The 27,861-nt window shown below is 41.9% G+C and overlaps 1 protein-coding gene and 1 pseudogene across 1 annotated transcript; both read right to left on the bottom strand.

The window, feature by feature from the left end:
- Positions 1 to 13,665: 13,665 nt before the first annotated feature.
- On the bottom strand, positions 13,666 to 17,243 carry LOC137024745 (gastrula zinc finger protein XlCGF57.1-like). The gene is made up of 3 exons (XM_067392607.1): positions 17,200 to 17,243; positions 16,372 to 16,690; positions 13,666 to 15,178 (listed from the first exon to the last, which is right to left on the bottom strand). The coding sequence occupies exons 2-3, from the start codon at positions 16,541 to 16,543 to the stop codon at positions 14,100 to 14,102; spliced, it is 1,251 nt and encodes a 416-aa protein (XP_067248708.1). The 5' UTR covers positions 16,544 to 16,690; positions 17,200 to 17,243; the 3' UTR covers positions 13,666 to 14,099.
- A 2,033-nt stretch (positions 17,244 to 19,276) lies between these two features.
- The window catches only part of LOC137025138 (zinc finger protein 721-like), a 31,459-nt pseudogene continuing 22,874 nt past the window's right edge, over positions 19,277 to 27,861 (bottom strand).

The raw sequence follows: 27,861 nt of genomic DNA, 5'->3' as shown, positions 1-27,861 counted from the left end.
ATATATAATATATATATACATTTATATATATAAATGATTATGTTCAAGAATTAATTGAGCATAAATAACCATTGAAGCTGATGGCACATCTGTTTTTCTTGCAGGTTCCTCTGGGCAGCGACTCTTCTATGCCTCACCATCCTGCAGTAAATCCCCCACAATACAGTGAATGTTCTGCTCCTAAATATTAATCTTAAAAAGTGGACAGAGCTGTGGTCCTGTTGTTGGGTTTTACTCTTTCACAGGACACACAGGTTCTTCCAGTGATTTACTGTCTTTTATCTCTGCTTTCCTTTCTCTAAAAAGAGGACATGGATGTAATCACTGGATCATATAGTAACAGATTTATTAGTCACTCGTGTAAACAATTACTATTCAAGACAAGATACTGTTTCACAATTTTCTTTATATCAACAATGCTGCCTGATCATCAGTGAAACTCACTCTTTTTTACTTTAAAGATAATAAACTCTTTAAATACCTTATCAAATATTACTGATACAAAACTGAGTGTTTAAAACTTGCAAAGCAAAAGAAAATATTTAAATGATACATAAAATTACTCAAAGTCTCAGTCCTTTGTGTCTCTTTTAGCAGGCTTCCTGGTCTGATAAAGTCTGATTTCTTTTCTTTCTGGATCTCAGGATTGGATCTGTTATTTTGAAAGTGAAAGTAAGTGAAGTGAAGTGTGCAGTCGTGGGCAGTCGTGGCCTAATGGATAGAGAGTCGGACTTGTAACTCAAAGGTCATGGGTTCGAGTCTCAGGTCCGGCAGGGATTGTCGGTGAGGGGAGTGAATGTCCAGCGCTCTCCTCACCTTCAATACCACGACTGAGGTGAGACCCTTGAGCAAGGCACCGTACCCCCAACTGCTCCCCGGGCGCCGCAGCAATGGCTGCCCACTGCTCCGGGTGTGTGTTCACGGTGTGTGTGTTCACTGCTGTGTGTGTGCACTTGGATGGGTTAAATGCAGAGCACAAATTCCTAGTATGGGTCACCATACTTGGCCACATGTCACTTCACTTTCACTTTCTTTAAACTGGGTTACACATGAACGCAGTAGTGATCAGCCTGTAGTGATCATAAGGGCAGACATGAGGGAAGACTCCCCTCATCACCTCATCTGCCATGATGAAAAGCACAGGACTCCAAAACTCAAACCTGCAAGAGAAGGAAACAAGGAAATAGCTGTATATACAGGAAGTATATACTTAATGAGTGTTATTTGTGTACATGCAAAATATGCAAACTTGCCATTAAGGTATAAATGAATGCATAGGTAGCTCAACATAACCTGATGAAGTCTGGTCTTTATGTTTTCAGCACAATGGTTAATCTGAAATTGGTTTAGAAAGTGAATTATGCATAAGAAAAACCTTAAAGTCATTGTTCTAAACATGAACATTAAGCTATGCAAATGAACCTCATGCAAGAAAGGGGCCATCCAGTGGCCACATCTGACAGCATTATCCAATCAAAACACTGGATGTGAAAGGTGCCAATTGGCATTTCCCTCCTTCTTGGGACAGATTAAAAGGCTTGTCTCTGAGACAAAGAATTGTCCCAGTTTCCGGGTTGCTGCAGTTTTCCCTTCTGGTTCCAGGCTCCAGTTCCTGTTCCAATCCCGGTTCAAGGTTCCAGTCCCAAGATGTGCTCTATAGTCTAACTCTATATAACTCTGAAGTCTCTGAATCTCTAAAGAGAGAGACGAGGTAGTTCTGCAAGAAGTGAATTTGGGATTTTGAAAACTGCAACGGAGACAATGATGACAAGCTTAGCCCCCATATTCAAAATACCTTCTGCACCATCTTCAAGGTCCTTTCATTAGAGATCCTCCTGATCTGCTTGTTCCAGACTGCCCAGTTCTGCACTGACTTCAGAATCTAAAGATCCTTCTGTCTGCGTGTTCCAGAGAATAAGGATCATGTGCACAGACATTAGAACCTTCAAGGCTTCTGCATGTTCCAGGGAAATCAGTGAGTGATGGGCGCTCACCAATCTTTATCGCCAACACCTCAATGACACCAGACAAATATCTAGCATGCTAAATATCTGGAGCTGTCTGCTGCCATCCTGTGCTGTCACGTGTTGTGATGCAAAAGCCAATGAAATACACACTGATGTCTATAGAAGCAGCAACAATCCATTCAAATATAATTTGCCGATGTTTATTCATATCAGACACACTGTCTAACTATAAAGCTCACTCACTATATTGTAAACTTGTCTTAAAGCTTCAAAACTTTTTTTGGTTAAAACTTATCCAAAATCAATTTTTGAGCAAGTACATATCCAGCCAGTGTCTCCGTATCTCCTTATCTTACCTCGATTCACAACGGTAAGCTTGTAATAATGTTTTATAGTAAGTGTGACCTGGTGGCTTTCCGTGGGAAATTCGAGCATCATTGCATCATTACACCATCGTCTTCAAACAAAGGAAGGAATCCAGGCAAGTCGGCTTCATTATGTGAGGATGCTGCTTTTAGAGGATCATTTATAGCCTGTTCTCACAGTAAAAATAATTTGCACGGTTTGATATGATATGAGCTAAGCGATCGTTAGTTTTAATCACTGTTGGTAGCGTGATTTATTGTAGGCCTGATGCTTTTTCTTACTTGCTCAGATGACATTTTCTGGTGAAAATTCTTATTTTGGTCATACTTCAAGACTACAATCTGTGTTTCTGAAGTACAGTTTCCACACTGACAGCCAACTTTGGATTCATCCGTGTTGAGCAGTCATGAGGATGCACAACCCACGTAAAGATGAAAATTATGCAAATAACTGCAATTACAGGATCTGTAAAAAAGACTTTTACAACATTTATCTAAAGGACATCCAAATTATAATCCCCTAAAACACATTAAATGAACACAGGCATACTTTAGATAAACTAAATGTTACTGAAATTTAGGCATTTTTCAGAACCAGGTGTAATTCCAATTCTATTTTATACCCCTTCGCCCTTCCCCTTGAAACAGAGTGGCAAGGTGTAGGGGTGAAAATATAATCCCCTTAAGAAATGGGACACCACTACTACACCATTACACACATCATCATAATTTATTTTATTAGTGTCCTGTAACATTTAGCCAGTACGAACAGCAAAGTGCACATATCAACAGAAATCAGGCGCGAGCACGTTTAACAGATTACTGACTCCCGACATTGTTTTGTGCTGTATTTTGGACAGTGTTTGGTTTCCCAAGACTGGCTAAGCTGCTTTTCCATAAGACCAAGCCGTTTGTTTAACCGTTGCATTTCGTGCCGAGTCGGTCCGGTACGGATATGGTTTCATTTTCTACTGTGGCGCTACGATAACGGAGCTCTTTGCTAAGTAATACAAACGAGTTAGTTGTTGCTTTACGCAAGAGTCTATAGACGATACGAGATGTGTTCACATCATTCAAATAGCATGTTTAGCAAGCTACGGAGAATCTGGCAGCCAGATTACACATAAGTGATCAATCCTGAGTGGAAATCACTACCGTACGTAGTATTAGTACGTTAAAGATCACTTCATCTGGAAAGCATCTGCTGTTTACAAATATCTCATAGACGTCATTAAGATGTCAGTTTTACATACATTCTAAATCACAAACATCTTAAAGACATCTTCTAAATGTCTATTTGACATCTGACAGGAAACGTCAGATGAGCAAACAGTCTAAAAAATAAGTCTTCCAGACATAAACATCAAACAGACGTCTCCTATGTGTGCTATATATCTGGAAGTCATTCTTCAAGCTCCTAGGTGTGACCATAAGCCTCTCCTCCGGCTACCATCCCCAAACGAACAGGTAGACGGAGAAGAAGATACAGGAGATCGCCCGTTTCCTACGTACCTTCTGTCATGGTCACCAGGACTCCTGGAACCAGTTTCTGGGTTGGGCAGAGTACGCCCAGAACTGCCTCCGTCAGCCTACCACTGGACTAACTCCCTTCCAGCGCGTACTCGGCTATCAACCCCCACTGTTCCCCTGGAGCGGGGAACCAACAGATGTGCCAGCAGGGGATTACTGGTTCCAGGAGAGCGAGAGGGTCTGGGACTCAGCTCATCTCTAACTCCAACGAGCCCTACGCAGGCGCAGAATGGCAGATGACCTTCGGCGTTCTGAAGCACCCAACTACCAGCCAGGACAGAAGGTCAGAGACAGGCCAGGCTCCACAGTCACCCAATCACAGCGCACTCCCTCACCAGAGTACTAACCATCCACACCTGCAACCCATCAGCACAGCAATCACCAGCACCATAAAAGACACAAGAGGAGACACAGTCACTATCCGGTCTCGTTAATGCATCCAGTGGAGGGAGATGTGAAACTTTTACTGTTTTCAGTGATGAGCAGCCTGTACATATCTGTTCACATTTACAAAAATGTGTTTTAGGGTTTCATGACCCTTTAAATAAACACTGCCCAATAATGAAGTGGTCAATCGAGTGATGATTGAACATTAGTGATGAACACCTGCTGTTAGCAAGCAGAATCACTGAAGAGAAGAGGAATAACAAGAACAGAAAAAAGAGAAGAGACAAGCATGTTATGCACATGATTCACAAAATCCCAAAATTCTATTCCAATATGGATTCAGTTCCTCATTCTACCAGGCCATGGCAGAACATAAGAGTCAAGAATTTGTTGACCTCTGGGAGCGGAACCTCTGTTTTATCTAACTCCTTGTTGTGACTTTATGGGTTAAGGACTTACTATATAGGAAGGAGCTATCTGACTCAATTTTATTAAAAAATTTTAATTATTATATTTAAGACCATGAATAACTACATTTGTGGTGCCCTCATGTGAGGTTAGTCCAAAATCACTAGTAGCCTTACACACTACTGCCAACGCCACTGTAAATAGACCTTTGCATTAAGATTATTTGTATTACCTCACTGGCAGGTAAATATACTAAAGTAAAATGCACTTAATTTAGATTTAAAGCTCCAAGTTTCCCTCATTTCAGGGTTAACATACTCAGAGTTTTCACTTAACCTCCTTCCTGAAACGGCCTCTGCTCACCAGCTCGCGTTACCACTGCCGTTATGTCAATAAACAGCAGCTCAGTGAATACCTGTGTCTCTTCCCCTGTTTGTGATGACAGTACTGTTTTAGTTTGACAGTTGTTTATTCTTGTATTTTGTGGTGTTCATGATTTCCTGTTCTTTTGTAGTCTTGTACTTGGTCTTTGTAGTTCTTCTACTGCTTCCCCACCCTAATTAAGCCTAAGTGCTCCCTGTTTTCCCTCGAGTAGTCATGTATTTTAGCCCTGTGTTGGCCATTGTCTCGCATCTGCTGTTGCTTGTATTCCTTGTTCATTTCATGTATTATGTTTCAGCTTTTGATTTATTGAACCACATTTAATCAGCATATAGATCCAGCTTCCTCGCTTCATTTTTAACAGCATACTAGAGGTAAGTATTACACTACTGATTATTTGATAAATTTGTTAATGACTCTGATTGGGAAAGTGTTTATTACCTCATGATATTTTTGTTACAAATAAGGAAAGATTAACTTTAAGCAAAACACTGAAATTCTGTGTAAGTCTTCTTACCAGAAAAAAAACTTTTCTTGGTAGTCTTTAAACAATTTAAGGATTATATTTCTACCATTTGAACTAACCATAATAGTAAAATTTAAAACTGTTTTCTGTCTTCATCATCTTTGAATAAAGTTGTTTGAATGAATTGAAACATGAAGAAACAATAAATGTTATGACTGTGATGATCATTATGTCACATTTTTTGTACAATATTTACAAGCCTGTTTCCAAACCAGCATGAAGATTATATAAAATACAACTAAGCCAAATTAAGAAAGATTTAATTTAATCATATTATGAATGGGAATATATACTACAGTGGAGTGTCAGGCTTTATTCCTTGGAAACAGTGGACAACTTTGCCACCCGTCCTAACCATCTGAGCTCCAAACACTTATCTTTCATTCTGGGAAACAGTATTGTAACACAGGATGCATTATCTATGAGGAGTGAACTATAAAAACGCACAGCAAAGTATTTATTTCTGGTAAAACAAAATTAATCGTGTTGGTAATGGGCTGTTCATGCTCATACAGTAATGAAATGACCAAATATTAATTTAGCGTATTCCCAGTGTCCATAGCTGTATCCCTTCTTGACCTTACCCTAAAATCTGTGTCTTCTGAGTTAGAAAAAAAGTGCTTCAGAGAATTATTTTAAGCATGCAGTTAAGACAATTTGATGCATTCCACATAGGCCTACACAAAAAGTAATTGGCCTAAGATTAATTCTATTTGCCCTATATAAAAATATCATTATTTTTTTAATATTTTAAGCCTGTTCTCTTCTTAGATGAGTACAGTTTAAATACAGAATCCGTGGGAACAGACTGCGAAGCGTGGGCATGGTTTACAAATTTGTGGGTATAGGCGGATCGAAAAACCAATATGGTTTACAAATCTAAGCGCACAGATTGGATATTCCAAGGTACGTTTAATTTTGCACTAAGTGAAATAGCAATAGAATCTATTTGCACTAAGTGATAGAATATAATAGCAATAGAATTACACTAAGTGAAAACAGCACCATTTCTTATATGCTACTTACACTAAGTGAAAAAAGCTAAATATTCTATTTGCCCTATAAAAAAGTACTCTCTTTGCAATAAGTGCACATAGTAGTTAGATGCTACTTATAAATGGTGTCAGATAATATTTGTACATTAGTGTTGTTGTACATTAAACTACATGCAATAATAACAGACAGGGACATGCAGAGAGTTCCTCAGGGGCAGGGGCTCAAATGTAAAAAAGGGGCAATATATATATATATATATATATATATATATAGGTTATGGCTATATAGGTTAGGCTGCATTTATTTGATCAAAAATACAGAAAAAACTGTAATATTGTGAAATATTTTTACTGTTAAAATAATGGTCTTCTGTTTTAATATATTTCAAAATATATTGATTTATGTGAAGCAAAACTGAATTTTTTAGCATCATTACTCCAGTTTTCAGTGTCACATGGTCCTTCAGAAATCATTCTAATATGATGATTTATTATCAATGTTAGAAATAGTTGTGCTGCTTTATATTTTTTATAACCTGTGATACCTTTTTTCCAAGATTCTTTGATGAATAAAATTTTAGAAAAGGACAGCATAAATTATAGGAATAAATTATATTTAAAAGTATATTAAAAAAGAAAACCATCACTGTAAATTGTAATCATCTTTCACTATGTTGCTGTTTTTGATCAAATAAATGCAGGAGGAGTTTATTAAGAGACTTTTTTCATAATGCTGCATAATTATCAAAAATGGTAACATAATAAAGTCCTTTCTTTTCATGTCACCATTTCACCAGCCTACACTAATAGGCCTGTAGGTGGCACTTGGGCTTCATTAACTATGATAGTTTCATAAAAGAGTAAACGGTGTATCAATATACATAAATACACTAAATTAATTGAGCGGTATACTTCCATTATTGCGAATTTTGGTGCTGCATGGTGCGGTGCGTTGTAGTCAGTTTACATCCATTTTGTCAACGATACAGTTTGACTTATAAAATGCACAAACCGCAGAAATAGGAAGTCTTTTTAATTTCTTAAGTTCGTAAGTTCGACACTTTTCGAATATCTTATTTTTATATCTTAATTTTTATTGAAGATAAATGCCTTTCCAATCTGATGGATGGGAAAAGGAAGTAGAGCGAGTTCGGCAAAAGGCGGATTCGAACCTCTGTCAGTTTGCGTCAAAACTATTTTTAACGCGCCTTACCTACACTTCGACAAGCCGTTTTGACTTTTATTCATTCCCAGGATATCAGTTGTTGATATCAAGAACTTAATTGTTGATATCAGGAATTACATTTCCACTAGTAAAAACGTCTCGGTTACGTATGTAACCCTCGTTCCCTGAAGGAGGGAACGGAGACGTACGTCAGTAGTGACCGACGAATTGGGATATCGCTTAGAGAGCCCTATCATCTTCGTGTAAACTAAAACAAGCCAATGGAATTGGCGTGCGATATTTGCATAATGCGCACCGCCCCCGACAGGTGTATATAAATAGGAAGCAGATGCAATCGCACTCTGTTTTTCGCTGAGGAGACAACTGGTGTCCGCACTACAGCGAGGGTACAGAAACTGTGGCGACGGGACGTACGTCTCCGTTCCCTCCTTCAGGGAACGAGGGTTACATACGTAACCGAGACGTTCCCTTTCAGTCGGTCACGTTCGACGTACGTCAGTAGTGACCGACGAATTGGGATCCCAACTAAAGCGCCACAGTTACGAAACCCCTTCCAGTGCCCAGCGCAAGCTCAGCCGCCCATAGCACCGGCTGGCGGTGAAGGGGGCGAGCTTACACCGAGAGAGTCTACTGCTGTCTACCACTACCCACTAAGTAAACTAGACACACTGGGAAAGCGAACCCGAAGGGACGCTGCGGAGACCACTACCTACCCAACGGGGGAGGAGTTTACGTGGGAAGTCCCTGGGATGGCTCCACCTGGTTAGGGGGAGACTCATCTGACAGGTGACAGCAGAGCTGGCTCTGCTAAGGGAAAGACACGGACTCGGCCCGTAGGGAGTTTTAAACCGTGGAAAATACACATATGGGACCGCTCACGTAGAGGGGTCACGACATATGGGCCCCAGCCAACAGACAGCGTCAGCGACGGATGTAGGCCTGGCATCAGACACTCCGCAATGTCCGAGCCGAAGGGGGAGGCGGAGGAACTCGACAGGGTTCGCCAAGCGGGGAACGCGACTGGAGTGAAAGTATGCACGTATCCGGCCAGAGGCGGGAATGGCATTGCAAGCCGACACTTAGAGTGGGTACAACACGTCTACCGACTAGTGGATGCGAGTACACGCGAGGATACCAGCTCTACACGTAGGCTATAAAACCTAGCGAACGTGTTAGGTGTCGCCCAGCCCGCAGCTCTACAGATATCTGTCAGCGAGGCGCCATGAGCCAGCGCCCAGGAAGAGGCCACCCCTCTGGTGGAGTGGGCTCTCAACCCGAGCGGGCAAGGCACGCCCTGGGATTCGTACGCCAAGGCGATGGCATCCACTATCCAGTGGGCCATCCTCTGCTTGGAGACAGCCTTTCCCTTCTGCTGGCCTCCGTAACAGATGAAGAGCTGATCTGAGGTCCTAAAGCTTCGCGTTCTGTCCACGTAAACGCGCAAAGCGCGGACGGGACAGAGCAAAGCTAGGGCTGGGTCTGCCTCCTCCGAGGGCAGCGCTTGCAGGTTCACTACCTGATCTCTGAAGGGAGTGGTAGGAACCTTGGGCACGTATCCAGGCCGGGGTCTCAGGATGACGTGAGAAGCACCGGGCCCGAATTCTAGGCACGTTTCGTCGACCGAAAATGCATGCAGATCCCCTACCCTCTTCAGGGAAGCCAATGCAACCAGAAGAACCGTCTTAAGAGACATTAGTTTCAGGTCGACTGATTGCAAAGGTTCGAAGGGATGACCCCGGAGAGCTGTGAGAACCAGGGTCAAATCCCAAGAGGGTACGGAGGAAGGGCGAGGAGGATTCAGTCTCCTGGCCCCCCTCAGGAATCTGACGATCAGATCGTGTTTCCCCAGGGACTTACCCTCAACTGCATGGTGATGTGCGGCAATGGCGGCAACATACACCTTGAGGGTGGAGGGAGACAGCCTTCGTTCCAACCCATCTTGCAGAAAGGAAAGCACGGATCCGACCGAACATGATCGGGGGTCCTCTCGGCGAGAGGCGCACCATTCGACGAACAGGTTCCACTTCAGCGCGTAGAGATTCCTAGTAGAAGGAGCTCTAGCGGAAGTGATGGTGTCTACGACCGCTTGCGGGAGATCACTCAGAACCTCCGCATCCCGTCCAGGGACCACACGTGGAGGTTCCACAGATCGGGAGGCGGGTGCCACAGGGTGCCCCGTCTCTGAGTCAGGGTGTCCTTCCTCAGAGGAATCGGCCAGGGAGGTGCTGTCACGAGGAGAATGAGGTCTGAGAATCAGGTCCGAGTGGGCCAGTACGGAGCCACTAACAGAACCTGCTCCCCGTCCTCCCTGACCTTGCACATGAATAGTGCGAGAAGGCTCACTGGGGGAAGCGCATGTTTGCGCAGACCCGGGGGCCAGCTGTGTGCCAGGGCATCCGTGCCGAGCGTGCCGCCGGTCAGGGAATAAAACCACTGGCGGAGGGCAGTTTCCGGGGAGGCAAACAGGACTACCTGGGCCTCGCCGAACCGCTGCCAAATCAGCTGGACCGCCTGGGGGTGGAGCCGCCACTCGCCCGCAAGTAGATGCTGCCGTGACAGCTCGTCGGCTGCACGGTTGAGCACACCTGAGACACGAGTGGCCCGAAGGGACCTCAGATCCTTCTGACTCCACAACAAGAGATGGCGGGCGAGTTGCAACATGCGACGGAAGCGTAGACCACCTTGACGGTAGGTGTACGCAACGGCCGCAATGCTTAGTGAGCGGACTAGAACGTGCTTGCCTGACAACAGCTCCTTGAAGCGGGCCAGCGCAAGACGAACCGCTAGCAACTCGAGGCAATTGGTATGCCAATGCAGCTGAGGCCCCGTCCAAAGACCTGTCACTGCATGCCCGTTGTACGTGGCCCCCCATCCCGTGGCAGAGACATCTGTGGAGACCACAGCGTGCCTGGACACTCGTTCGAGGGGTACTCCGGCCCACAGAAACGAAGGGTCCAACCACCGGATAAGGGTGCGACGGCAGCTCGGTGTCACGGGGACACGGAGCGTGCCGCACTGCCACGCCCATCTCGGGACCCGGCCGCGGAGCCAGTGTTGAAGCGGTCTCATATGAAGCAATCCGAGCGGCGTTACCGCGGCTGCAGATGCCATATGCCCCAGGAGCCTCTGAAAATCTTTCAGTGGAGCCGCTGTCCTGCACTTGAGCGAGCTCAGGCAGTTCAACACCGACTGGACGCGCGCCTCAGTGAGACGCGCAGTCCGTGCGACCGAGTCTAGCTCGAGACCGAGACAAGAGATCTTCTGCCCGGGGGCGAGTTTGCTCTTGTCCCAGTTGACCTGAAGACCCAACCGGCTGGGAGCTACAACCATGTCGGGTAGGACTTTGTACTGACATGCCCGACCCTCGAACGCAGACCGGAGGAAGGGTCTGCGTCGAGGCAGAATCGAGACATGAAAGCACGCGTCCTTCAGGTCTATTGCTGCAAACCAATCCTGGGGACGGTCCAGGATTGGCCGTAGCCCACCGCCCTTTTTCGGTACAATGAAGTAGGGGCTGTAGAACCCCGACTTCATATCGGCTGGAGGGACCGGCTTGATTGTATCCTTCGCCAGGAGGACAGCAATCTCCACCCGGAGAACAGGTGCACTGTCCAACGACACCGGAGTGAAGTGGACAGCCCTGAAGACCAGGGGACGCCGGGCAAACTGAATCGCATAGCCGAGTCTGATAGTACGAATGAGCCAACTGGACAGGCTGGGGAGCACTATCCACGCTTCCAGACACTGAGCCAGCGGGACCAAAGGCACCACAGACGCACCGGGGGTGGGGCAGCAAGGCAGAGAGGGACCCAACTCGGACGGCTTGGGAGCGGCCCGGAGTGGGGTCGGACTCTGCGAGGCAGCAGTGTGTATGGGAGACGGCGCACGGGACGCGGTCTGCGCCATCACACTGCCGCCTGCTGGCGAATGGGGAGGGAGCTGCCAGCGGCGAGGCGGGGCCTGGCACACTGGCAGACACACCTAGTTGTGACCTGGAGTTTGAGGAAACTGCTCTTTTTGTGGCAAAGTGGGTACCGCTGGACTCCGGAGAGCCAGCGGTGGTAGATGGACAGCCGCCACAAAATCCCCCCGGCCCTCCTCCGGGGGTGGGAGAGCAGATGAAATACTTTCCCAAAGGGCAGGAACCTTCCGTCCGCGACCGGCACCCTGCTGTTTGGCTGGTGTAGGCTGCTGCTTTGCCAACTTAGCAGGGGCGGAGGAAGACGCAGGCGGGCGCCATCGTCGACGAGCGGGCTGAGGCTGAGCCACGGGCGGCTGGGTGGAGGCAGCAGCGGACCGCCGTGGCATGACATGTCTGATAGCCTCAGCCTGCTTCTGTGCAGCGGAGAACTGTTGGGCACAGCTCTCCACCGCGTCGCCGAAAAGGCCGACCGGAGACACGGGGGAATCCAGGAACCGATGTTTGTCGGTCTCCCTCATGTCTGCCAAGGTCAGCCAGAGGTGGCGTTGCTGGACTACCAGAGTAGACATCGCCTGGCCAACAGAACGCGCTGTCACCTTCGTTGCCCGGAGGGCAAGGTCAGTGGCAGCACGCAGCTCCCCAAGCAGCTGTTGGTCAGGACCTTCCTGGGGCATCTGCGACAGCGCTTTTGCCTGATAGACCTGCAAAAGGGCCATCGCGTGCAGGGCAGAGGCAGCCTGCCCACAGGCACTGTAAGCTTTCTCAGTCAGACCGGCTGAGAATTCACAGGCCTGGGACAGGAGACGCGGCTCACCGCGCCAGCCAGCGGCCGTTGGACACAACTGCATCGCAACAGACCGCTCGACTGGCGGGATCCTCGCGTATCCCCTGGCTTCCCCGCCGTCCAGGGAGGTGAAGGCGGACGAGGGACCAGGCCCTGTACGAGCCCCATACGGAGCTTGCCAAGACCTGGTCACCTCATCGTGTACTTCCGGGAAGAAAGGCATTGGGGCGGGACGCTGGATTTGACCAGCGCGACAGTCCGTAGAGGGCCCAGCGGAAACCAACGGTGGCATGATGGGTTGCGGTGCTGATGAGGCGGCAGGGGCCCGAGGAGCGTTTCCGCTCGGCGGGGGAGCCCTGACCGTTATCCTCAGGTCGCCCTCCCTATACAGCGCCGTACCGTCATTCCGGTTCCTGGGGCCGGAAAAAACGGTCGTACGCGGCATAGGAGAGGGGACTCCCGCTTCCTGAGACTTCAGGAAGGAGAGCCTCGACCTCAGCACCGCGATGGTCATGCTCCCGCAATGGGAACATGAACCATCCACAAAAGCTGCTTCAGTGTGCAGAATGCCCAAACACGAGATGCAGCGATTGTGCCCATCAGCAGGGACCAGGGAACGACCGCACCCAGTAACGCACAGACGAAATGACATACTGTCAGGGTTCGTCTGTAAAGCTCTTTTAGAAGGGGAAGTCAACTCACTCGTGCTGAAGCACCCAGGGGGCGACGCGATGTGTCAGGTACACCACTCCCTGACACACCGAGGAACCGGCCCAAATCGCTACACACACACACTCTTTGTGTTGCTGTGAAAACAGCAGTTTTAGAGCTTATAGCTCAGCTCCTCGGAGACTCGCAACTTCGCTGAACGTGCCCTCTTCACCAGCACTAAAAGCTCGCTGTAAATCCTCTTCTGAGGCAATGTTTTAGAATAAAACAAACGAAGAAAGGAGTCTTCTGAACAGGACACCAGTGAATGGCTCCGAAGCGAAAGACAGAGTGCGATTGCATCTGCTTCCTATTTATATACACCTGTCGGGGGCGGTGCGCATTATGCAAATATCGCACGCCAATTCCATTGGCTTGTTTTAGTTTACACAAAGATGATAGGGCTCTCTAAGCGATATCCCAATTCGTCGGTCACTACTGACGTACGTCGAACGTGACCGACTGAAAGGGAACAAATTACATTCAAACAGTTCAATGTACAAATTTTAAACAGTAAAGATTTTATTGTGCAAAAAAAAAGGGCAAACGAATTATAGGCTACTAGATGTTTTACATGAACTGAACCACTTGTAACGATTGGATCGATCAAAGACACAATTGTAACCCATGCAGACTCTGCAATGTCTGAGTTCCCCACTGAGAACCATTTGCTCCCATCATACAGTTCAAAAAGACTTGGGAGATAGTGCCTGATCAGAAAAGTACAGGCCACAAGAATCAGACAACTGACCTGAACCGTACAGTTTGGTGGAAATGAGCCAAAAGAAAGAAAAACAACTCTGCCTGAGTCAGGATGCTTATGTGAAACTGTATATTTCCACAAAAAAGTCTTCTCTCTGGTGTGAGTTATTACATGATTCCTAAGGTGATTCCTGTCTGTGAAACTCCTTCCACACTGGTGAAATATAAAACTGTTCTCTCATACATGAATTCTCATGTGGTAATTAAGGGATTCTTTACATTTGAAAGTCTTTTCACAGTGACGACACTCAATATCTCCAATGTGAGTTTTCAGGTGTCGGTTAAGGATTCCTTTACGGTGGAAACTTTTTGCACATTTTTTGCAAGTGTAAGGCTTCTCTCCAGTGTGAATTCTCACATGGACTTCAAACTGTCCTTTTTTAGTCAATCCTTTCCCACAGTGCTGGCAGGTGAAAGGGTATGTACAAGGCTTCTCTCCAGTGTGAATCCTCATGTGGACTTCAAACTGTCCTTTTCGAATAAATCCTTTTTCACAGTGTTGGCAGATGAAAGGCTTCTCTCCAGTGTGAATTCTCAGGTGGAGTTCAAACTGTCCTTTTTGAGTGAATCCTTTTCCACATTGTTGGCAGGTGAAAGGTTTCTCTCCAGTGTGAATTCTTGTGTGGACTTCTAACTGTCCTTTTCGAGTAAATCCTTTTCCACAGTGCTGGCAGACAAAAGGCTTCTCTCCAGTTGTCTTATAAACTTTAAGGTTCCTGTTTTGAATGACAGTCTTTCCACGGGGAGGGTATGTACAAGGCTTTTCTCTTGTGTGAGTTCTCATGTGCCTCTTAAAGTTTCCTTTTTGATTGAAACTTTTCCCACATTGTTTGCAGGTGTAAGGCTTCTCTCCAGTGTGAATTCTCATATGGTCTTCAAAGCGTCCAATTTGACTGAAACCCTTTCCACACTGAGGGCATGTGTAAGGTTGATCTCCAGAGTGAATTCTCAGGTGGGCTTTAAGGTGTCCTTTTTGACTGAAACTCTTTCCACACTGAGGGCATGTGAAAGGCTTCTCTCCACTGTGAACTCTCATGTGAACTTCAAGGTTTCCTTTTCTACTGAAACTCTTTCCACACTGTTGGCAGATAAAGTGATTGTTTGTCCCTTCATTTTGAGCTTTTTTTTGTGAGGAAGTGTTTTCAGTCTGTGAGCAACTGAAAGCTTTTTCTCCAGTTAAATTATGATTATTCTGATATTGATCTTTCTCTTCAATTTCAGCGAGTTCTTCAGTCTCCTCTTTCAGTGCCATCAGGTCTAAAAAAGACAATACAAGTTAACCCCATTTTAACAGCATAAAGCAAATGACATTAAAACATGTAAAAACCAACATACAATACATATTTAATACCACTTATTTTTTTCCGATATGATACCGATACTTTGAAGGCCAATATCGCTGATATCAATACCGATACGATATCACTAATCTGAACTTATACATTAGAAAATGTCTTAAATTGAATTACTAAAAGTAAAATGGGTAATGATACCCACTCAACATATTTGAAAGGCATTTTAACATTCAATATGCCTTAATTGCAATTTATTAGATTATATTTTTGTTTACACATTATTAAAATGTTTACTTTTAGTGGTAACCATGGATATCTACAAATAAGATTACTATACCTAGCTGAACTATTGTCAATGTAGTGAAAACATGGGCAGTGAGCGAACGCTTTCTGTGATTGATTAGTTCTGATTTGCAGCATTTGCGTGTGTTCAGATGAGCAGGAAAATACTTCTACTATGAATTATTCGCTAACATCGGTAATTTGTCCAATTAAATGCATATTGTATGCATTAACTTTATTATTAAATAAACAAAATCACTGGTAAAAAAAAAAAACAAAAACATACGTTGGTTTCAATTTTTTTTTTTGAGTATTGATACTTTTAATACTAAACATCAGTATCAAGAAAATTTCAGTTCATGACCGCTTTGAATAAACTACATCACTGGATATGCAAATTTTAATATTTCAAATTGATGCAGGCACTGACATTTCCCAACTATTTAAAAAGACAAAAACAATATTACCACTATACAGTAATATCTAATTGTTATTATTTCATGTTTTACTATATAATTTAAAACATTTAAAATGTATACTGTAAAATCATATTATAGTGGAATCTATGTAACACATTTATGTATATTTAGCAAAGAGGAATAAAGAATATTTCTGTTTTGTGTTTTTTAAATTTGTGATATATTGCAAGAATATATGGATGCAGTATTGCAACAAAATTGACATTTAGACTTAAAGCTTAGCTCAATAAACAGCATTTGTAGCAATATTGTTTTAAAAGATATAATATTATAATAAATCTTATTTTAAAAGGTTACAGCTTGGAACATAAACTTTAAGTGAATGGGATCAAATTGTGTGTATATAATCTTTAGCTGCCAAAATTTAATACAGATCTTTGAGAATGAAACCAACCTGTTTGTTCCTCAGTTTCTTCTTGTTTCACTGTGAATGTTTCTTCAATTATTATGTTTTCACTCTCTTCTTTAATAAACGCCATCTTTATTTGTTCCTCAGTTTCTTCTTGTTTCAAACTGAAAACTTCTTCAATCTTCATGTCTTCACTCTCCACTTTAATAAATGCCATCTTTATAATAGTACTTCACCAGGAGTTTTTCTGTGTTTGTCCTGTTTAAGATGAGAATACTTAATAGAAAGAAAAATAAACCCAAGCTACAACTCCATAGTTCAGCGCACTGGTAAAATTAAAGGAGAACTAATGGTCTTCCACAACCTGGTTATTAAAAAAAAGAAGAAAAAAAAAAGAAAAGAAACACTAATTAGCAATACACATTAATAACAGAATACAAATACTTTTTTATTATTGACATTTTTTATTTATTTAAAGCTTATATATTTTCATGAAAAAAATATGCAGTTGTTTTGTGAAAGCTGTCATTACACATTGTGTTTGTTGTTCTCATTAATTTACACTGTTTTGAGTAGCTTGTGACGTCAGCATGCGATGATTAGAATCAGTGAATCATTTTGTGAAAGAATTGATTCAACTGACTCTGAGTTTGCAAAAAGTTCAGTTTCTTCATCACTGCTTATGATAAACTGACTCACAATACAGAGCATAATGAGATGTACTTTTCTTATCAAAAAAGAATGTATGTTAGATAAAGTAGTACAATGTTAAATTCAATAATAACAAAGCAAACTTACGTTGCTTGTAAAACTATAAACATACCTGCATGGTTTTTATTGATTTAAACACAGTAAAACGCTTAAAACACAAACCTTTCTTCAGCCAAATCATAACAGATGCAGGAGCATGGCACAGCCTTATGACATCATATCTCCAGACCAAAATAAAAGTCCTTTATATTCAAAAATGGGGTATGCGGGAGGGGGCGCCATTGTGCCAAAATAATTCTTTAAAATATCCTTTGCAATTTTCTCGCCATTTTCAAATGTAATTGGATTAATGTGGATACATCCAATTACAGGAAAGAAAAATCAAAAGTGAAATCTCTTCTAACATCTCAAATGTTTCTTCTTGACACAAGTGAGGCTACTTAAACATCAAATGGAGACTTTTAGCTTTAGTTTAAACTGCTATGTGTTTCAAATGCCTTGTTACTACTTGCTTTCAGATTCTGTAGAGACACTCTTTACCTCACAATAAATTTTTATCAATACATTCAGTGAATAAATAATTCTTGTGAAAAAATATAATTCTCTCAGTGTTTTAAGTAAAAAAGAGAGAGATAAATCCTGTTAGAGAAAAATGACAAAATTGCAAGCACAATAAACCTAATAAGAATCAAAAATGAGCTTTTAAATAGTTTAACTTCAAACAGCATTCACCTCAAAAAATTTCTATGACTCCGAGCAGACAGCAATAACAGAGCTCTATTAGCCAGGTTAGTTTTGTAACGAAAGTGTATTTTCTCAGTTTCCAGTAAGGATCAGATTACAGGAAGGTCATTGTGAGGACATCATGTTTCAGAATTATGCAGGATACAAAGGATAGCTGGGACCTAAAACTTTAATTTATAGTTTACATTTTATATATTATTTAGGGATCAAATACTCAAAGGTTGATCAATACTGTACTTGATACTGTACTTAAACTGAATCAAAATGACACGTAATATTTAAGAAATAAATGTCATTAACTGTTTACTATGGTACTGGCTTACACAGTCTAATTAAATTGATAGTTCAGTTCTTTAGACTGTATTGAGCCACTTTAGTTTGGCAACCTGTCATATTGAGGTCTTTGTTTATTACATTTTTCAGATTTGTTCCAAATACATTGGCAGTACAAATGAAAGGTTAACATATTCAATATGTGCTGTTATCCTGTTTAAAAACCTTAAAAAAACTAAAACAATATAAAAAATATCCGGTATCCCTGGATTTGGCATGACCCAAGGAATCCACAGACTCCAAGATCATGATTTTCTGACAAACCTTTCAAAAGTTATTGGCCAAAAGAGCTATTTTTTCAGATCTCATGACCTATAGATGGCGCTGTTCCCAAATTTTGCATGGACTGTCAGATCATGGTTCTGATGAATTGTACCAACTTTTGGTTCGATTGCTCAAAGTTTCAGAACACTCAAGATCCAGGGGGCAGAGTCAAGTAGGTTAAGGTACATGTAAAGTGGGAGGAGTTGGATCTAGATCCAGGGGGCAGAGTCCAGTAGGTTAAGGTATATGTAAAGTAGGAGGAGTTGGATCTAGATCCAGGGGGCGGAGTCGGGTAGGTTTAGGGATATGTAAAGTGGGAGGAGTTGGATCTAGATCCAGGGGGCGGAGTCGGGTAGGTTTAGGGATATGTAAAGTGGGAGGAGTTGGATCTAGATCCAGGGGGGGGAGTCGGGTAGGTTTAGGGATATGTAAAGTGGGAGGAGTTGGACCTAGATCCAGGGGGCAGAGTCAGGTAGGTTTAGGGATATGTAAAGTGGGAGGAGTTGGATCTAGATCCAGGGGGCAGAGTCAGGTAGGTTTAGGGATATGTAAAGTGGGAGGAGTTGGATCTAGATCCAGGGGGCGGAGTCGGGTAGGTTTAGGGATATGTAAAGTGGGAGGAGATGGATCTAGAATCAGGGGGCAGAGTCGGGTAGGTTAAGGTATATGTAAAGTGGGAGGAGTTGGATCTAAATCCAGGGGGTGGAGTCGGGTAGGTTTAGGGATATGTAAAGTGGGAGGAGTTGGATCTAGATCCAGGGGGCAGAGTCGGGTAGGTTAAAGTATATGTAAATGGGGAGATCCCCTGGGATCTAGAGATGATCATGTGTATTAAATTAAATTTTTCTAGGACAAAGACAAAAAAATATAAAACAACACCGTCTCTTTTTGTTAAATGTCAGTTTTAATGATCAATAACAGCCTTTATAAAAGTAAAAGGTATAACAAGATATACAGTAAGAAATAAAGCAAACAATTCAGTCAAACGTATAAAGTCAGTGTTCTAATAGGCTACAACGGTAAAGTTAAATAGCCTAAAAATATAATGTTATAAAACTTCACTTTTCTCAGCTGGGAACATGAGCACTGAGTACCCGGTGATCATATGGATCTCACAACTCTGAAAACGTCAGATCAAATTTTCAAATTTTCTCTCTTTATTAATAAACCACAAATTTGAGCTTTAAATCAGTACATTCTCGCCTAAAAACTCCATATGACAAAATAACAGTAGACTGTTTAAATTACAGTTTTTTTCCTTTACTATTGCCCCTTGCTGGTTAGTGCGAGATGCATTCTGGGATACCTGGCTGTCTCAAGTCCACACAAGTCACCTCTAGATGCATCCTCAATAAAAGGGGTGGATTAAGAACACATCTGGGGATTTGAACTGTACTTGGCTTGGGCAGCAACTGATGACGTTTCACAAATGTACAAGTACAGATAAGGATGCATATTGAAAAACGGCTCATGTCTACAAGGGCTTACTCCGTTCAAGCATAACATTATGAGCACTGACAGGTGAAGTGAGTAAGACTGATTATCTCTTTATCAGGTGACCTGTTAGTGGGTGGGATATATTAAGCAGCAAGTACACATTTTGTCCTCAAAGTTGATGTGTTAGAAGCATAAGGATTTGAGTGAGTTTGACAAGGGCTAAATTATGATGGCTAGACGGCTGGGTCAGAGCATCTCCAAAATTGCAGCTCTTGTGGGGTGTTCCCAGTCTGCAGTGGTCTTTCAAAAGTGATCCAACAGTGGTGAAACGGCAACAGGGTCATGGGCCAAGGCTGAATGATGCACATGGGAAGCGAAGGCTGACCTGTGTTGTCCAATCCAACAGACAAGCTACTGTAGCTCAAATTGCTCCAGAAGTTAATGCTGGTTCTGATAGAAAGGTGACAGAATACACAGTGCATCACCGTTTGTTGCGTATGGAGCTGCAGACCAGTCAGGGTGCCCATGCTGATCCCTGTCCACCGCCGGAAGAGCCAACAGTGGACCCGTGAGCAGCAGAACTGGACCACAGAGCAATGGAAGAAGGTGGCCTGGTCTGATGAATCACGTTTTCTTTTACATCACGTGGATGGCCGGGTGCGTGTGCGTCTCTTACCTGGGGAACACATGGCACCAGGATGCACTATGGGAAGAAGGCAAGCCTGTGGAGGCAGTGTGATGCTTTGGGCAATGTTCTGCTGGGAAACCTTGAGTCCTGCCATCCACGTGGATGTTACTTTGACATGTACCACCTACCTAAGCATTGTTGCAGACCATGTACACCCTTTCAAGGAAACGGTATTCCCAGGTGGCTGTGGCTCTTTCAGCAGGATAATGCTCCTGCCACAAAGCAGAAATGGTTCAGGAATGGTTTGAGGAGCACAACAACAAGTTTGAGGTGTTGACTTGACCTCCAAATTCCCCAGATCTCAATCCAATCGAGCATCTGTGGGATGTGCTGAACAAACAAGTCTTATCCATGGAGTCCCCACCTTGCAACTTAAAAGATCTGCTTATGTTCAAAATTTTGGAAACCATTGGTTCTTAATACTGTGTGTGTTTACCTGGTTGTTCATGAGTCCCTTGTTTGTTCTGACAACTGGCCAATGTTCTTCAGAAAAATCCTCCAGGTCCTGCAGATTCTTCAGTTTTCAATTATTTTTTTTTCTCCCATATTTGAACCCTTTTGAGCAGTGACTGTATGATTTTGAGATCCATCTTTTTTCACTGAGGATGATTGAGAAACTAAAACACAACTATTCAAAAGGGTTCAAACATTTACTGATTCTCCAGAAGGAAACATGTTGCATTAAGAGCAGGGGATGTAAACTTTTTGAATTTGAAGATCAAGGTAAATTGTACTTAATTTGTCATCCGGGAAACATGCAAGCATCTTCTGTTGCTTCTGAAGGGCAGTACTAAATATATATAAAAATGTTTTCACTCCTGGCTCTTAACCCTTTAAAACCAGATGTGTCAACATGGGCTTTTCGGCTGGTAGACAATTTTGTGCCTTACATCAGCAAATAGTAAGTTGATCTCCAGTGTGAATTCTCAAGTGGAGTTTAAATTGTCCTTTATAATTGAAACCTTTTCCACAGTGCTGACAGGTGAACGGCTTCTCTCCAGTGTGAATTCTCAGGTGTTGTTTAAGGACTCCTTTTCGGTTGAAACTTTTTCCGCAATGTTGGCAGGTGAAAGGTTTCTCTCCAGTGTGAATTCTTGTGTGGTCTTCAAAGTGTCCTTTTTGAGTGAATCCTTTTCCACAGTGCTGGCAGGTGAAAGGGTATTTATAAGGCTTCTCTCCAGTGTGAATTCTCATGTGGACATTAAACTGTCCTTTTTGGGTGAATCCTTTTCCACAGTGCTGACAGGTGTGAAGCTTCTCTCCAGTGTGAATTCGCAGGTGTTGTTTAAGGACTCCTTTTCGGTTGAAACTTTTTCCACACTGTTGGCAGGTGAAAGGTTTCTCTCCAGTGTGAATTCTCATGTGATCTTCAAAGTGTCCTTTTTGAGTGAATCCTTTTCCACACTGCTGGCAGGTGTAAAGCTTCTCTCCAGTGTGAATTCTCAGGTGTTGTTTAAGGACTCCTTTTCGGTTGAAACTTTTTCCACACTGTTGGCAGGTGAAAGGTTTCTCTCCAGTGTGAATTCTCATGTGGAATTCCAACTGTCCTTTTTGAGTCAATCCTTTTCCACACTGCTGGCAGGTAAAAGGGTATTTACAAGGCTTCTCTCCAGAGTTGATTTTCAAGTGGTGTTTAAGGTGTCCTTTATGATTGAAGCTCTTTCCACACTGAAGGCATGTGTAAAGCTTCTCTCCAGTGTGAATTCTCAGGTGTTGTTTAAGGACTCCTTTTCGGTTGAAACTTTTTCCACACTGTTGACAGGTGAAAGGTTTCTCTCCAGTGTGAATTCTTGTGTGGTCTTCAAAGTGTCCTTTTCGAGCAAATCCTTTTCCACAGTGCTGGCAAATGTAAGGCCTCTCTCCAGTGTGAATTCTCATGTGAACTTCAAAGTGTCCTTTTTGAGTGAATCCTTTTCCACACTGCTGGCAAATGTAAGGCCTCTCTCCAGTGTGAATTCTCATGTGAACTTCAAAGTGTCCTTTTTGAGTGAATCCTTTTCCACACTGCTGGCAGGTGAAAGGGTATGTACCAGTCTCCTTTTTCAGTGCCATCAGGTCTAAAAAAGACAAATACAAGTTAACCCCACTTTAATGGCATAAAGCAACTGACATCAAACATTTATACATGTAAAAACCAACATAAAGGTAGATCTTAAACTAAATGAATATTAGGGAGAGGTGTTGCATGTTAATTGAGAAGCATTCTCAATATTGTTAACTCTTTACTTGATTTAGGACGTTAAAACTTTTATTTAAAAAAAAAAAAAACACATTTTGACCAAGGAGATCTGGTTAATTATAGACTGATACTACACCCTAAAAGTAGATAAATAAAAAGTAGGTACTTTTGAGTGTGTAGCAAAAGAGGGAACAAGCTTTGGGACGTACAAACTCATAATTCAATTGTGTCTTTGCTCTCTGTCGCATTCTGTCTCTGTAAACTGGCCTGTTAATAATCTTAAATCCTCTGCGTTTCATTTAATTTCCAATCGTATTGGAGAGAAATGCAGTAGCACATTGATCTGCAGTTGCGGGTCTTTCATGTGAAGACTCTCCACATATTAACGCATAATGATGCATTTAAAAGGCGAAATGGATCTTTATAAAGTCCACATTGTTATTGCAGATGAAATGTAAACCGAAAAACATTAAAACATTTTTTAATAAGGTTAAACTGATTATTAGTCACTCAAGCCTTTATCTCACAGTCAGTCACATCTATCCGCCATGTTTTGTAGTTAAACACTTTTTACTCGTATTTGTAGTTCTGAATTGAACCCTCCACCAAAGGGCAATAGGTTATGGACAATCTTTATCTTGTGCACGGATCCACACTTCTAAAATCTACCAGAAATAGTAGACCACCTGGGGACTTTTGGCATACTCTTTTCAACATACTCTTACTCTTTGGGACACACTTATTTTAATCTCACAAACTATTTTGGATGGGTTATTTGGACATTGGGACTCAGGGTGATTTTCTTGTTCAGGGATAGCCAACCCTGTTTCTGGAGGGCTACCTTCCTGCATTCTTCAGTTCCAACTCTGCCCCATCACACTTAACTGTTATTGAACACCTTGATTAGCTGCTTCAGCTTTGTTTGAAAGGTTTGGGGCTAAACTCTTCAGGATAGTAGCCCTCGAGGACTAGGGTTAGAGACCCCTTTTCTGAGGGATAAGATGCAATAAATAAATTAAAGAAATGGGGATGAGGGGGCAAACTCGCTGCTCAACCATCGGACCAAAACCGATCACACAGTAATCTCATATAATTTTTTATTATAAGTAATCTGCCAATTACCAACATCCATAACACTTTTTGTTTGAAATATCAGTAAAATAGTGTCTTCTGATTTGAATGTTCAATTTGGCAAAAAAACTGTATTTGTGGATAATTTCGTTCAAGATTTAAGCTCCATCACTGCACAGAAACTGCTTGTTGATGTTACAAATAACCTGCTTTTGTCATCTGATTTTGGTTAAGTAAAATAAAGAAATTACTTTCAAGCAAAAATTCATTGCATTATCAATGCTTTCATTTTTCGAGGCTGAAATTCAACATGGTTGTGTATTTAACCTGTGAATATTTAAACGGAAAACATTTCACACAATTTTATTATTAAAATTCAATAATCCATTTGCACATTAGACTTCAATTGCAAAATACCATCTATAGAGCCATGTGACCTTGACCAGTGATGTGGCTGTAGGTTTTTAGGCTTATCCTCAAATCCCCATTTAGTTCATTCAGTTGTGTGAAAAAGAAAGGACACCCTTTTGAATTCTGTGGTTTTGTGTATATCAGGAAATAATAAAAATAAAAAATATTCTGGGTGTGTATGTATAAGACGTCTCAGAATTGCTTAAGCGTCAAAATATTCCTAGTAAAAAGTAGTACTTGTTGTAAGTGCAGAAAATGTATGTCTTTTATTTTGTATTTTTTTTGTATGTATTTCCGGGTATGTTGGTCACGCACTGGTAGGTGCAGGTATATACGTAATGGTGTTTCCTGTTTTTGAATGTAGGTGCGTACAGAGGGGGTGAGTAGCTGGGAATGCTCACTTTCTGTTGCAGACATCCCAAGTCTCCCGGAAGTTCCGGGAGTCTCCCGCATATTGATAGCGGCTCCCTGATGCCCGCAAATTAGTTAAAATCTCCTGGAATCTAGAGCGAGCGAGCAAGAGCGCACATGCGAGACAGAGACTGAGTTTCAAACCGTGCAGTGGTCTCAAACTGCCGGCCGGCAACTGATCTCAAAAATAAAACATAGCCTAATCTGGCCCGCTAAATTATTATTCTCTTGTTGTCTCATACCATATTCCACATGCAAAGAAAAAGTCGCCGTTCTAAGTGGACATTCACAGATATCGCGTCACATGAGCGGCCACGCCGCTTTCTCCTTCTTTTCAAAGCGCTTGCGCTCCTGTGGTGTCTGTCGTTGCTATGGAACCATGAACTACGCTCTCCACGGTTTCAGCAAAAGAAAAATGGATTTCTAGTCCTTGCAATAGCTCTACTACTATATTTATGGAAATAGAGCTATGATCAGTTCAGCTGAGCTTCCAATGTTGTTAAGGACATGTTGTTAAGGCCGAAGCTCATCGGATGGTCCTTGTCACATGAAAAGTTGAGATGTTTTCATCTTGCCGCGGCATAAGCGCACCTGGAAAAACGAGCGTACCGCACCACGTGCGCGTCCCGACTGCGTCGCTTCTATTATGAGCACGCTTGCCTAAATTAAAGTAAATAATTTAGGCAAGCGTGCTCATACGTCCCTGAAATGACTTTTTGCAGGTTGGGATGTCTGCTGTTGACCGTTTTTAACCATCTTCAACCTGTGTACAGTTTCAAGTGTTTTCATTTCATGGACTATATTTCATCAAAACAACAATAAATGGACTTGTTTTAAATGCATGAAGCTGAACGCGTCACACCGTTCTGTCCTGGCTGCTTAACCTCTCAGCGGTTATAGGTTGCCGCTACACTTGTCTAAGAGTAAAACATTCATAAGGTAAAAGCAACTTTTAGCAAAGTCTAAGACTGATTCTTAAAGGGTTAGTTCACCCAAAAATTAAAAAAAATTCTGTCATTTATTACTTACCTTCATGTCGTTCCACACCCGTAAGACCTTTGTTAATCTTCGGAACACAAATTAAGATATTTTTGATGAAATCCGATGGCTCAGTGAGGCCTCCATAGGGAGCAATGACATTTCCTCTCTCAAGATCCTTTAATGTACTAAAAACATATTTAAATCAGTTCATGTGAGTACAGTGGTTCAATATTAATATTATAAAGCGACAAGAATATTTTTGGTGCACCAAAAAAACAAAGTAACGACTTGTATAGTGATGGCCGATTTCAAAACACTGCTTTAGGAAGCTTCGGAGCATAAATGAATCAGTGTGCCGAATCAGCTGTTCTGAGCGCCAAAGTTACGTGATTTGTGAATCATGATTCGACACAAAAGATTCATAACGCTTCATGAAGCAGTGTTTTGAAATCGGCTATCACTATATAAGTCATTATTTTGGTACACCAAAAATATTCTCACTGAGCCATCGGATTTCAACAAAAATATCTTAAACTGTGTTCCGAAGATTAACGAAGGTCTTACGGGTGTGGAACGACATGAGGGTGAGTAATTAATGACAGAATTTTCATTTTTGGGTGAACTAACCCTTTGAGTGCTGACTGATGTGCCACTCCAGTATTGGAAACTAAAGACTTGTTACTCATAACTACATTAGGATACTTCTCCAGGATGCCTAGTCTTAACCCATAGGAAACTTGCAGGACATTCTGATGTTGACCTCTCACATGTCAAAAGCTCAAAGCAAATATGATTTTTCATTTCCTGAATCCTGACCGCTTTGAATAAACTACATAAGCAATTTTAATTTTTCAAATTAATGCAGGCGCTGACATTTAGCAACTATTTAAAAAGGCAAAAACAATATTACCACTAGACAGTCACATCTAATAGTTATATTGTAAAAACATAAAATATTTAAAAATAAAAAAATGTATACTATATAATCATATTATACAGGCAAAATAAATTTCTTAGGCTAAAGTTTCAGCCATCAGGAACTGAACTGGACTAACAGTATGAACACAAAGAGGTCTGAGTTCAGTTCAAAGTGTTTATAATGTAGTTACAGGAAGAGTTCATCTGACAAGAGCTGCACATTCTGACTACTTTATTTGATCATTCACATCTTCTGGAGATGCAAGTTGTAATATTATGTTTTTGTTGTTTATCTGAATAATCTCTTATTATCATTCCAGTTTACTGATGTTCATTCACTCTTCAGCTTCAGCTCAAACAGCCTGACTGACTGTTAAAACAATCATATTCATTTATGCTCTTTATGTGCAAGTTAATTTTTTTTGTTTTTTTTGCCAGCGGCAGCATTTGATCATTTTCACCATTGGACAAATTTAATAAGGATCTTTGAGAATGAAACCAACCTGTTTGTTCCTCAGTATCTTCTTGTTTCACTCTAAATGTTTCTTCAATCTTCACATCTTCACTCTCCTCTTTAATAAACAACATTTTTGTTGTTGTTTCTTCTTGTTTCAAACTGAAAACTTCTTCAATCTTCAGTTCTTCACTCTCTTCTTTAATGAACACCATCTTTGTAACAATACTTCAGGAGTTTTTCTCTGTGTTTGTCCTGTTTAAGATGAGAATAATCAACAAAAATAAAAATACATTCAAACCAAATCTCCCTAGTTCAGTGTTTAAACGACTTGATTATAAAAAAAAAAAAAAACTAAATTAGCAATTAACATTAATAACAGAATGCAAATAAATACATTTTTATTATAAACATTTTTCTATTTTAAGTTTATAATTAATACTACACTTTCATGAAAACGTGTGCAGTTGTTTTGTGAAAGTTGACATTACACATTAATTGTGTTTGTTGTTCTAGCACACTGTTTTGAGTAGCTTGTGACATCAGCGTGCGGTGATTCGAATCAGTGAATCATTTTGCCAAAGAATTGATTCAACTTATTCGAAAATTACAAATAGTTCAGTTTCTCCATCAATACCTGACAGTGACTGAATTTGTGTTTATGATATAAACTGACTCACAATATAGAGAGCGAAATTAGACGCACTTTACTACTTCTGTTTTGTTACAAACAATATCGAAATATTAAATTAAATAAAAATTAAACAATGTTACGTCGCTTGTAAAACTATAAAAATGCCTTAATGTTTTTATTGATTTAAACACGGTAAAATGCTTAAAAACACAAACCTTTCTTCAGCCGAATCCCAACAGATGCAGGAGCTCGGCGCAGCCTTATGACAAATAAGGCTGCGCCTTTATATTCAGATCAAA

Source organism: Chanodichthys erythropterus, chromosome 8 (genome assembly GCF_024489055.1).
Source record: "Chanodichthys erythropterus isolate Z2021 chromosome 8, ASM2448905v1, whole genome shotgun sequence".
In the NCBI taxonomy this organism is placed as follows: domain Eukaryota; kingdom Metazoa; phylum Chordata; class Actinopteri; order Cypriniformes; family Xenocyprididae; genus Chanodichthys; species Chanodichthys erythropterus.
The sequence above is the reverse complement of the archived record's forward strand: the minus strand, read 5'-3'. Positions and strand labels throughout refer to the sequence as shown.

What these genes read in the sequence shown, in the direction of transcription:
- LOC137024745 (XM_067392607.1), bottom strand. Translation starts at nt 16,543, where the DNA reads ATGGCATTTATTAAAGTGGAGAGTGAAGACATGAAGATTGAAGAAGTT. An exon ending in AGAAACTGAGGAACAAACAG is followed by an intron (nt 15,179 to 16,371) that starts GTTGGTTTCATT and finishes TGTCTTTTTTAG; the next exon opens with ACCTGATGGCACTGAAAGAG.